Source organism: Cyphomyrmex costatus, unplaced genomic scaffold (genome assembly GCF_001594065.2).
Source record: "Cyphomyrmex costatus isolate MS0001 unplaced genomic scaffold, Ccosl1.0 scaffold75, whole genome shotgun sequence".
In the NCBI taxonomy this organism is placed as follows: Eukaryota; Metazoa; Arthropoda; class Insecta; order Hymenoptera; family Formicidae; genus Cyphomyrmex; species Cyphomyrmex costatus.
Genome location: NW_017280322.1, coordinates 1,563,944 through 1,577,589, shown reverse-complemented (window position 1 = coordinate 1,577,589; position 13,646 = coordinate 1,563,944). Strand labels below are relative to the sequence as shown.

Sequence of the window (13,646 nt, the reverse complement as noted above, 5' to 3'; positions counted from 1 at the left end):
TTTCCATGTCGGACATAGTTAAAGAGATATTTACCGTTGCAAGTTCGAAAGTTGTAAAGAGGTCACAACACCCAATTAAAATTTTGCCGAGAGAAACGATAACTGTATTATTACAAGAACTATATACTCGAAAGACAGTTACGCATTCAAAATATCTTTCTGATTTTGATGTCTTAATAATATTTGCATCCCTAATGATAAAGTAATAATTTGTCTTTACGTTTCCTAGCTGTCGGAACTCTATTCGGAAACAACGTTGACCATCTACCACGTGAGATCGCAGGATTATGGAAAATACGAATGTCGTGCCCAAAACAAAATGGGACATTCTACAGAAGAAATACTTTTGGACGTCACTTCACCGCCGGATAAGCCGAGTGATTTGGAAGTCTATAACTATACTCACGATTCGGTTACGTTGATTTGGAAACGCGGTTTCGATGGCGGCTTGCCGACGTCTCATCAAATACGATGGCGACAAGCGCTAGATTACGAGGATCGCTATCACTACCTGGACGTCGTACCCGGCGAATACAAAACTACTATATCCGGCCTGTTGCTGGGGACTTATTACGTATTTAGCGTAAAGGCGATCAACGAAAAGGGAGACAGTGGTTTCTTGCCAGATCTCGTCAAAGTCCAGACACTTCGTAAGTTGTAGATAAACACCGTAGATCGCTTTTCTGTTCGAAAATAGCAAAAACAGCTTTTCACTATAGTACGACGTAATTAAGAAATCATAATCATAAAGATCATTCTCATAAAGATTATAGTTTTTCTCACAAACGCGCGAAATACTAGAACTAAGTTATTCACACTACATAATGGAAAATAACAGCTTGCTAAATCATTATGCAGATCATCGAGACATAATTAAACGCGATTGCCTCGCATCCACATAATTAATTGTACTCAGTAATTAGGTTGATCATGTATTATGTTATATTTAGTGCGTCTCGTGAATGTTCGCATGGCATTTATATCGTGGGTTAGTTGTAATAAAGTACAATAGACATTACGTAACATAGCATTTACAAATATCATACATATAGCGCAGTGATTTTCAGCATGACTCATTTCAATGATATCAGTACGGTGACGCTTAGCCTTGAAATTTTTTTGATATAGTATTTTTCCAAGTGCTTCTAATTCCAAGTCAGATAAATTGCAGGCTTGACAAGAAAGTTGAAATTTGGAAATTGATGTGAACTATGTGTAATGAACTACCGCGCATTATCATGATTATTTTAGTATATGTAGAAATACAATCCAATTACTTGGTTGCTTTTTTATGGGAATGTAATAGATAAGCTGAGCAAGTATTTAGTTGCTATTTGATCTATCTAGTTGTAAAACCCAATAAGCGGCGTTACAGCATTCGCAATAGCCAAGGATTTCGAAGTTGAACGTGTAACTAACAATGTAGATACGTTGCATGAATAACATAAACCGGTGATGGGGCATTGGCTTGGGTTACAGGCGAGGCGCCACCAACCGAGTTGACATCAAGCGAGAATAGTTCCTCCTACATCATCGTCATTATCATCACTGTTTCCGCCTCTGCTTGCCTACTCATTGCCGCAACCATAGTCTTTGCTACAATAAAGTCGAAAAAGAAGGTCCAACGCACCGGTAAATATGATATCTATCATGTGTTCTTTCTCTCCTTTATTTCTCTAGGCCCGAATAACGAGGAAAACCTGCCGGATGTCCTCTCGGAAAAGGGTGACTTTCCGATGAATTATATCTATACGTTAGCAGCGACTTCCGTCATCATTTTTATCGTTAATGTCTTCATCATGTCGTGGTACATAATACGAAAACGAAATAAAACTCGTAAGTTTGCGACCAATAATACTTAACGCGTATACGCTTCAATTTAGAAAGATTCAGCCCAATGTTTGGCTACAGCCATGGCAGAAGATGAGTTTACTTTCTTATAATCCATTTTGAAAAAGATTTTAAAGTGAAATGTAAATAACACACAATACCTTACATTTAATCTAATCAAAATATTTAAGGAATTGTTCAATTTCAATTATGTAAATTAAATAAAGCTAATTAATCACACTAATAAATATATGGCTATAATATAGAGATATAGACTGATAAAATTATAAAAATAATAAATTCATGATTATATATACATATAGCTTCGTTAACTTTACCGTTATGTGTTTTTTCTTGTTCATAGATCACTGTCAAAAATATTCGCGATTTGTTTGTGCCATTAGTTAAAAAAAATTAAATTAACTTGTTTTAATTAAATTAATCTTCTGTACGCGGCTGTGTAATTTTACTGTTCGCGTTTCGCTTTGTTACTCACACATGTTTAACGTATGTTATCTTTAAACAGGTATTAATAAGTCGCAGACCGCGGATATGTATGCACCGTCCACCGTCAATGGCGACACCATGACTGGCGAATTAAGTTCGATGTCGGACGAGAAGAGCGACGTCAACTTCGACGCTAATGATTACGTGGTCAGTGCCATCAGTCAGTATGTTCTTAGTAACAAGTAATTCCGGAGGGTAGGTTTGAGTTCTAGCAACACACTTTTTCTGTTCCGCTCCCCCTATTAGTTTCGCTGCTCTTGCTCTCGCTCTTTTTTATCATTTGATTTCTATGTTTTTTTTCACAGTTCCGTTTGTCATCTAAGATGCAAGATGTTGTGATAAGCAATAGAATATAATGAACAGAATAACAATACTGTTATTTCTTCTTGTCAATTTTAATTTTATTTTTCAACCGTTTACCCAATACGCATCACATCATTTAAGCATGATGTTATTTCAGTTATCGATTATTTAAAAGCTACGTGAGACCCTGCTTACGTGCTCAATAAAATCTATAGAAACCTTTTGGATACGAAGCTAACTTTAATAATTTGAAGTTAAACTACTATTTTTATTCAAATTACAGTTATTTTTTGCAGCTTTGGCATAATATAGCACATATTTTTATTTTCACATAAAATCCTGATGTTGTTTTATAATATATCATCACCTATATTTATCATAATGAGCTCGTATCATTTGATCGCAGTATTTGGCTAAAGGTAACTACCCTCAGGTAAATCTAACGTATCTCTTAAACTCAAAAATAGCGCTATGATTATAACAGTCTTATTAATGAAATGCTCGCAACATCTTAATCCAATAAGATTTTACGATGTTATAAATTCTTCATAGAATCACTCTACTTGGCTTTTTTAGTCATTGAATACTTGCTTTCTTTCTCGCAGTAGTGTTATACGAGTACCTCGTGTATAATGGAAGTAAGAGTAGTAATGAGAGAGTAATAAAATTTAATGAACCAATAATTAAAATTCAATTGTGACCGATGTTCAAATTCAATGAAGAGAACAAAAATGTTGGTATGCTGGTTTTAATTTCATTTTCACGTTATTTTATGACATTAAATAATTTAATTTATATGACTCACCGGAATGACGTAAAATTAAATGTCAGGATATTGATCTGTAAATGAAAATGAAAAGACTATGTTTCTTTATTGATACATAGAATACGAAATATATCCATGTATAAAAATTATATTTTTTAAAGTAAATAATTCAAAGATACTTTGCAATTTTTAAACCAATAAATTCAGAGAAAAATTATATTTTACGCAAAAATAATTCAATAAAAAATTATTTTTTAAAAAATCTGATAAAATTAAAATTTCTATTCGGTTACTGTTTGGTTTTCATTATTTTATTATTTATTATTTATTTAGTTAACAATTCTTTTATTATTTTTTATTATTTTATATTCTGGTAAAGATAGGATTAACGTATTTTTCACGCACGAAATATCAAATTTATTACTATCGATCAAACGAGAATGTAATATGAGAATATAACGCGTATAGCTTATTTTTTCTGATTCGCGGTAAACTCGCTTTTCCGGGATAATGCCGGGTTAATTAATCGACGATCGAACAAATTTACTTACCAGTCGTTACACCGCTGCCGCTATTTCTCCGTCAGGCGATGTTCCATCGCCCGAAATAGTCACTGAGGTGGATAATAGTCAATTGGAAGCACTAATTATCGTCGCGAATACTAATTAACGGGACATGACGATCGCTCGCCACTTTGTATGGCACATCCGGTGTTTATTGTACTCGCGACGAAAAAATAATGCAATACGCAACGATCGATCGTCCGATCGCGACTTTCGACATTCATTACACGCGACGTAATGGCGAGCGTCGAGTAAAAATTCAGAACGCGCGCGAGCAACTTCACACGGATTCGCGGTTTTCACATGACACAATTGTCGAATATTATTAATATCATTTAACTATTAGACGATTTAATCAATATTTCTCGCCAATTAGAGATCGAATATTTTACTACCGATCTGATTGCATTCGATACATGATTTAGAAGGACAAACATATAACATGACGTGTCATGATAGTTGTCCATAAAAATAGAAAAATATATAATTGAGGTTATAAAACGATATGCTGTTAATTACAATCGTACATATAATTAATATATAATACAGTCCAGTACTCACTCGTTGTTCGTTTCGGCATTTCCGACATTTATGTACTTGCGACTGTACGTTGGAGACGAACACGAAGCGCGAAACGTAACAAGTCGTCGTTTTGGCGCCATATGCGCGCCGCGAAGTTAGGAATTGGACTCGAAGCGTGCGCTGACAACTTCACGCGACTTTGTCACCGTGAACCGCGCGCGCAAATTCTATATTCTTCAAATTAGAAAAAGATACATTCTTAGAATTACAATTTTCTAATTCTAGGAGTAAATAGAACCGAGATTAAAATTAGTCTAAAGAGACACAGATCTTTGTGCCTTATGCATAACGAATAAAGCATAAGAAATTCAACCAATCAGAGTCTTTTATTTCATGAAAAAAAAAAAAGAAATGAAGGATTTTGATCGATTTATTTTATTATGCACCATCCAAGACTCTGTGCTTTTGCCTTTACATTGGTCTAATCGTGCCTTAAGGCTACATCGAATAACGTGATTAATCTCGCACAATCGTATTGATATAATACAATACGATGCTTATCAGTTATTTCTTTCGGCATTTCCAATGTTTATTGCACTTGCGATGCGTTCGAGAACAAATACGTGCAGTGGACTCTTCGACGCCATTTACATGCACCGTGATACAAGGAACTCTAAACTCGCGGCAATTTCACGCGAATTTGCCTCACCGCAAACCGCGATCGGAATACTATTAAAAAAATGGAGAGTTACTAAACGGGCACACAATTGATGCAAATATATCTATTCAATTACTAACGCGATAAACTTCGAATAAATAACTACCGCCGAAATTCTGCGTTTTTTTAACGAATCCATCGTGCCATGATGCGGGACGAGAACTCGACCGAAAAGAATAAGCACGCGAGTAACGCGACATCGAATGACGCGGTTAATCTCTCGTGATCATATATTATATGTTGGTATAATATATAATAACATGATGCTTACCCGTCGTTTGTGTCGACATTTCCGACGTTTATCGCACTTGCGACGCATTCGGGATGAGCGAATCGACGCTTCGGCACTATTACGTGCATCTCGCGACGTTTTTGGCAACGTTTCGAAAAGCGCGCCAGCAACTTCACGCGATCGCGCGCGTGAAATTTAAAGACTACAATGTTACTGAATGCACACTGTCAGATATCAAAGTAGCAATGGCAACTCCAATTGTAGAAAATGATAGATACAATCTCGTAGAATACCTTTCTTCTATAATACTAATTTACAATATTTAGTTTGTTCGCATTACTTGCATTCCAATTTATTTGCATAAAATTGCATTAAAAAAAATTGTCTAATCTTATCTGGAACTTTGAATAAAAATACCTGAAAAAAATCCGGGAATTCTTAGAGAATTTTTTACAAGATTTCAAACTGTTTCCTGTAAATGCCACAAATGATGCAAGGTATCTATTCAATTATTGGCGCAATAAGCTCTGAATGGATCTTGCGTTTTTTTTATCAAATAGATAAAACAGATCGTAAATGGATAACGCGGGGCGAGAACTCGACCGAAGAGAAACGCGCCACTAACGCGACGTTGAACAACGCGATTAATCTCGCGCGAGTGTACACGTTAATACAACACGATGATTACTCGTCGTTTCGGCATTTCCGTTTATTGCATTTACGACGCACGCATTCGGGATGAGTAAACATCGCGACATGCAATAAACTGAATAAACCGCCATTTCGACACGTCCTTTATAGGTATGCTGCGCGACATTAGAAAAGATTTGCCGCAAACAACTTCACGTCGTTCTACACAAACCACGAAATATTATTTTTAAAAATTAATAACAAATTAATATAATGTATATTCAATTAATACCCGATACTATTAACGCAGGAATCCATTCGATGACATGCACAATGAGTTTTGAAGGGGTAAACGTTGTCGAAACGATGCATCCTTTAATAAATAGATTATCTTATTCTGCTGAACACAAACTAATAGTAACATTACGTTTATACTATAATTTCCTACTAAATACAATAATATACATCATAATATAACTGTTATGTGCAATATGTGTGTTATACTATATATTTATATTATTGTATTATTGGACTGCGTTCAGAAATCTAAACTGCACTCATATCGAAAAAAGGTTGCATTAATTAAAATTTCGATTAAAATTGAACAAATCAAAATTTTCTGGTTGAATCTATTACACAATGCTAATTGAGACAACCATAATTTTAATTCACATGATTAGAATGTTTTATGATTTATTCATTTTTAATCAAAAATTTTTTTTAGTGCATGTATCATTTTATCCGTGTTAAACATTCGATGAACAGCAAGGATAAAATTGATAACATCTTATATATTTCTGAATGCACTCTTGATGTAATATTACTGTTAGTTTGTGTTTAGCGGGTGTATTATATATCCGTAGATGTTCGAGACGAAGGAAAGCATAGCATCGGAGAACGAGGTTAATCTCGATCGCGTCGATTTGACACGCTATGGCGATTGCACAATGCTCTTCGATACTGTAGATGTTCGAGCACGACGCTTTCCTTCGTCGAGGAAAATACGTAAAATGAGCAAAATTCTTAGCGTGAATCTACGTTGTACGACGTTAAAAATAATGAGCTTTAAAAAAAAAAAAGAAATGAGTGTATATCATAGCAAGCTTCGTAATAAAGTTACTGATTGTTAATTATGCATTCAGACACTTAACATGCAACGATTAAAACTAATTTTCGATTAGGTGTCACTAATTATAGGTGATTACAGATTTTATGATTATATTATTAATTTATTATTAATAATATAATATTAAATGTTATTAATAAATTGCTAATTATAAGCTTATTATAAGTCGATTATATAATTAATTAGATTAGTAAAATTAATTAAATTATTAGACTACTTGATACTTTAAATATTGTTAATATTATCTTCGTAAAATTAGCACGAAGATGTGAAATGAAAATGAGGTTAATTGTAAATGTAATGCAAATTGAATGTATATTTTAACTGTCACGGTTGAAGTATTATCGTGTTAATTATCGATATTCTAGTTCTAATGCTATCAAGATATAACTATCTCTCTCTCTTTCTTTCGCTCACTCCTCCCTACTTATACTTCCACTGGGAAAGATCTTAAGTACAAGAAGACACTTGTTGAAACTTGTATTAATATATTAATTACAAAGAATGGCGTGAAACACAAGGAATTAAATTATGTGTATAGAAATCTATTATATTATTTTCAAATTTATATTTAAAGTCTAATTATAGAAACAGTATATGATAAAATAATTATTTTGAATATTCTATTATGTTAGAAACAATATGTATATATATATAATAATGTATATTAATTTCACATTAATATAAGAGGAATTTTGTGATTTATTAGAGCAAAATTTTGAAACAAATAGATTTATCTTCCGAAGCCCGTTTCATGCCCGTCTGTGTTATTTGCGAAATGTAACCGGATATCGGACCACAAATCACAAATCAATTTGTCGTTCAATTTGTTGTATAACAGGACGAGGGGCGCAAAACCGCAGCTAGCACGTATTTAATAGATCAAACTATGCAGGATTTCGGGAAAGGCGGTTTAGAGATGCAGGTTCATCAGGGCACCCTCGGTCGTCGCAGCAATCACATGCAAACGTCCATGAACATGGACTCGCCGCCGCAGCGGACCACCGCCAGCGGGACTCTCTCAGGTACGTGTAAGTATTGATAAATACAAATTATATAAATACAGTACGATCCGCTATATTTGTTTATATATTACACGTATAATTTTAAATATACTCTATTACTATAATTTTAGATGTATTACTCTTCGCTGCCACTCTTGATATGGTATATTCAGCTTTCTTTCCTCTAATACTTTTCCAGTTTTTTTCCATTTGTCTATTAATAAAGATACATACATATTTGTTTTTATGTTACATTCTTTAATGTATAACGTTTCTATCCGTATTCATTGAATATTAAACAAAGATAAAGTGATACATCATATATCTTATGGCACCAAGGGATAATATAAAGAAAAATATTAGAATCCTAGATGCGAAATTTGACGGATTGCAGTGTCATAAATCATAACGGCATATATAAAATCCACTGAATTTTCATTATTGTCTCTCTGGCTGTATCTAACATACGTCTATAATGTATAGCTTTTCATGCCACCTCTTAAATACTTGTCTTCATCTAACGTTGCAGTGTCGAAGTCGAGTTACATCGGCAATCCGAGCCCGGCGCCGCCCAACGACGTGAGCTTCTACAGCGTGGAGATGGACAATGGCGGTCGGGGCTATATGAGCTACGACGGGAATCCGAGTCCGGCGCCACCCGCCATCGATCCAACCAGCGGACCCTACTATCCCTCGTCCATGGGTTCGACAGGTCACATAATGGGTGGACACATGACGGGAGCCAGTACCGGTACCCTGACGCGCACCAGAACGCTGCCACGTCCCGTACCACCGCCCGACGTCACCGTGATGACTGCGGGCACCAAATCGCCGATACCACCGTCGGTGCCGCCGCCACCCGCCACGTTCGCTCGTGCTGGTACCAACAACGGAGGTCCTCATTCGCATCCGCATTCACATCCGCCGCCGCCGTCCTGTCAGAGTCATCCGCTGTCTACGTTTGCGGCGACGCCTAGTTACTCCGACATCGACGGTCATCTTGTCTGAGGCTCGCCGATTTTCGGGCCCAGCTCGACGCGCGGCAAATATCACGCCGTCGCTCAGAACGACGACGAGGACCGCCGACCAACCCCGGTCACGGAGAGGAGCACGCGTCTCTGAACGACGAAGAGCTTCATGATGATGGATCCTCCTCTGAATCGTCCATCTCATTCGCATCGTCATTGATCATCTCCCTGAACGATAGCGAAAAGGACGAACGCGCAGCGACGGCTAACGGACGACGGTGTCGCGGCTGAAGGCCCTGGCATTCATCATCATGCGCCTGAACAATCTCCGAGGACTCTCTGTTTGGTGCACAAGAACGAAAGTATGACAAAGTGTGTAAATAGAAAAAGACAAAGGCAAAGAGAGAAAAAGAACGTTGATGCGGGACGAGAGAGTGGTGCACCAGGTTCACGCTGTAAACAGCCTTTCCCTTCCACGCGGTTACTTCCTAGATGAAAGGAGACGCGCGGGGCTCTCCTACGCGATTGAATTCTAATCTTAGGGATATATGTATGTATAATTGAATGCTCGATAAAGAGTGATCTTGGAGAAGGAGAGAAAGAGAGAATGACCGCGCCAACACGCGCGAGCGTTCTCCAAAAAGCTCGAGGATGGTTTTACCGTTCCTCCTCCGCTGTTCTGCCTTTCCCTCCCCTCATTATCGTTTTCCCTGCTCTAACTCTTCGTCTTTATCCGCTCGCCTTAGCGTTATTTAGCGTACTCGCTAAACAGCGACGTAATCACGACGCATCGAACGATCGAGCTCCAAATCGACGCACCGATCGTCGAGGAAAGTATATTTTTTCTGTAAATACACGCATGATCCGAAAGATAGACGAGAGAACCCCATGATAATTTTGTTCTTCGGTTGCTTCGTGCATGTCAGCGTACGTAGTACGCTTCTCGTCATAGCGATTATGTTTAGATATCACTATGCTGATATCAACAACTGTCGGGAAATCCGCGAAAGATCTTTAAAATATCAATATGGGAAATAATTTTTCTCGTTCTGACTGTGACTGACGCCGAAATAACATACATAAATGTTCCAAATTTCTAAGTGTGCAATCAAACTTCACGATCAACAGTAACATTATTGTTACTATAAATATCACGGAATATATTGTGTTTTGGCACTAGAATAGCCAATATTATACCATGGTTTAAAGTTTGTAAGAAAAAAGATATATTCAGATGACATATTTTTAATGTTTTATTTCTATTATTTTTCTAGTTAGGTTGTGTCATAAAACAAATCTCTATTCCAACAATTATCTTACAAATAATAAACTAGTTCTTGCAAGCTTTTTTTAATGCACAAAATTATTCGTCTGTCTTCCAATTTAACATTGGTTATTCTAGTTTCAAGATATACTGATCTCATCAAGGATATCAAGTTTTTATAATTACGACTGTCGCGCAAGATCAGAAATATTGATTTCTAAAATATTGGTAGCAATTAATTAATAATCGCACAATACTGCCCTTTAAAAACTCGTATATGAGAGTGGGCATATCCGTCATGACCGTCCATTATTATTTACTTTTGCGTCAATATAAGTCGGTTCATTCCGACAATTCGAGACTGAGGGAGGCGAGACAATCGTTATTACAAAAGAGATGTGCATTGAAAATCGTGGAAAGTCTGATAGCAACGACGTTAAGCTTTCTTTCCCTTCCCACCCTCCATTCGTGTCGTTTTATAATCCTCTATTTAAGTTAAAGTTATATCTTCTTATACACAATATTTACGAGTGCTAGCCGAGTTTATCGCTAAACGTGGGGATTTGATCTCTAATTTCGGCATTCCGACTTGGTGAAACACTTAAAGTTATAACATATAGCCACTTTTAGCACTAAAAGACAAGAATTCTAAGTGAGTCCATCATTTCGTACTTTATAAGAGCATTCAGGATTTTACGATCCTTGCGAGAATGAATAGGAGAGCCTGGAGTCAATTGTAATTTTAGGAAGGATTATGATCTTAATACTTACTATTATATATTCGGAGAAAAAGTTGACTTTAATATATCCTTAAAATTGTACATAAATAATACAAGGGGGTTAGATACTGTTACATTTATTTTCATACATTGTAAAAAAATATTTAAATTTCTAATAGCTATGTTATACTTATAGCTGTATTACAAATTTGTTATTACACAAGAAATTTAAAGCGGATGGAATTTTTTTAAAAAGTATATCCTTTTTTCAGTATAAAAATACATAAAAAAAATATTTATTACTTATTGTACAATCAATTCTTTGAAACTATTAATACAAGAAAATGTTTCAAATGAAAAGAACAGTTCCCCGAGGAAAATATTTTGATCACGTTATTTTTTTTCTAGATGAAAGTGCCAAAAGAATACGAAAGTTATTCTTTTTTTAAATAGAATTGCTCATTTTCTACAGTATGAATAATTTAACAAATCTTTATTGTAAATTTGATATGTATTAATATGGTATATTAATTTGTATTTGAACTCAATTAATAGTTGCATTTTTACAAGCATAAAAATTTCAGATTTTATTTTTTTCTTGCGATTGATCTCTCGCTTCTCTTTACCATTATATCTTCCACTCTTCAATTGGCTTCAGACTATTCTACGTATCGCAAGAAAGAGATTACGCGACAATTTAAGCTACGAGTTGAAAATTATGCGGGATAACTACTGGTCCGTTGTATCTATAACATAAATGAACTGTTTTAAGTATGTTATTAGCATAACATAATTTGCATATCATAAGTCACATTCGCATTTTAATTACGTACATTAAAGTTACGTCTTTTAAGTTACTTGTAATACTATTTACGCGACTGCGCTGCGATTGTCGTCTCTTGAGTAATTCTAACGAAACAAAAAACAAATCTGAAAATTGTCGTACGTAGAAAACAGAGGTTTCACTGCCGATCCTGAAGTCAATACTGTAGATAGTTTGTACCGACCGTTTAATATATTTTTACCTTCTTACATACACGCGATAAATTATATACGTATACAATGTATGTTAAACGACCGTTCTTTTCACGATTAATTGTCAATCGTAAACAATCGGTCGTTAAAAAAAAAAAGTTTGCGTTTTACTGATAATTCCGAACTTTTCATTCGCCACGAATACACGAGTGAATGCATCCACGATGCATCTTCATACTTTACATTTACGGACGCGTTTACAAAACAAAAACCGAATTATGACGAATGTAGAACTCACTTGGCCGAAAATTGAATTGAGCTGAGATCGCGATTCGATTATCATGGACTTCGTCAGGATTTTATCACGAAGGTCTCCGCTACGCGAGATGAAGACACACGAGGAGTATATACAACGTAATCAGCGAGAAATTTTTTTTCCCCAGAGGAGGACGAAAGAACGGGGACATAGTGAATGTCTCGGCGTAGTGATATCTTGAACAAAGACAATAGGACATAAGTTGAATTACTGCGTAATGGTTTTTAGTTAAGGGTAAATATACTCTACCGACTGTTTCGAGAAGACCGCGCGAAGAAAATCGTTACGCGACTTGCGCGGACGATCGGAAAAAAAAACCTGCGCGGATATATTCGTTAGCTCGATTAAATGTTCATACATATATACGTATATTTTTGCATTTATTTCCAATTACTAATTATGATTGAACCGTGTAAATAGTGCGATAACGTCTCAATGTTTCACGCGGTCGGAAGAGAAAAAAATTACAAAAATTAACCGATGAAAAAGTAATTCAAATGGATCATATGAGGGTCTCACTATTACCTAGGCTATAAACGAAGTATTGCTAGATGGTAATAACACTGTATATCCGAAAAAAAGAAAAATTAATCCTGTTGATTGTGAACGAGACAACGTCTTTCCGTTCTTCGTCGAAAGCCTAAGTAGTCAGCGTATATATATTTTTGAAAGTGACCACGACAATGACGTTAACGATGATGACGACGACGTTGACCTATTGACGGTGACGATGAAACTCAATGCATTTGGCCTATTGTAAAGGGGATATATTGCAAACAAAGCTATGTGTAACGCACGCTGTGTCCGCATTTCGGCGGTAAAGGGCTGTGACAATGAGGTGTAGGATTCCAACGACGTGACATCGTGTTCTCTCGAATCGATACCTATCGGTAGCACGAGGTTGCTCCATATAACGATTTCCACACTGTACGATAATTATAATAATCGTTAGTTATCATTTTGACTTATAAAATTGTTCGTTTTCGTTTTCAACGGAATTACGTTCCGTCTGTTGGTGTTAAGATTCCCTTAAGCTGGGGATTTCGCAAGAGAGAAACCGATTCGCGACGACAAAAAGAGAGATCCACGCTTCATTCCGCGACGAGTGGTATTGTTTGTAAGAGACAATTATACTTTACCTAGCCGGCGACCACGTGCGTTACGTCGTCAAAGAGATTGTTTGAAAATTTTATGAATAACGTT

General features: G+C 36.0%; 1 protein-coding gene across 1 annotated transcript in view; it reads left to right on the top strand.

Moving 5' to 3' along the window:
* sns (sticks and stones) overlaps positions 1–9,209 on the top strand; it is a 296,070-nt gene extending 286,861 nt beyond the window's left edge. The window contains exons 14-19 of the mRNA XM_018548858.1: positions 230–650; positions 1,681–1,836; positions 2,357–2,484; positions 8,039–8,222; positions 8,731–9,106; positions 9,146–9,209. Coding sequence (XP_018404360.1) covers positions 230–650; positions 1,681–1,836; positions 2,357–2,484; positions 8,039–8,222; positions 8,731–9,106; positions 9,146–9,209 — 1,329 coding nt within the window. The remainder of the gene's footprint in view (positions 1–229; positions 651–1,680; positions 1,837–2,356; positions 2,485–8,038; positions 8,223–8,730; positions 9,107–9,145) is intronic.
* The last annotated feature ends 4,437 nt before the right edge of the window (positions 9,210–13,646 follow it).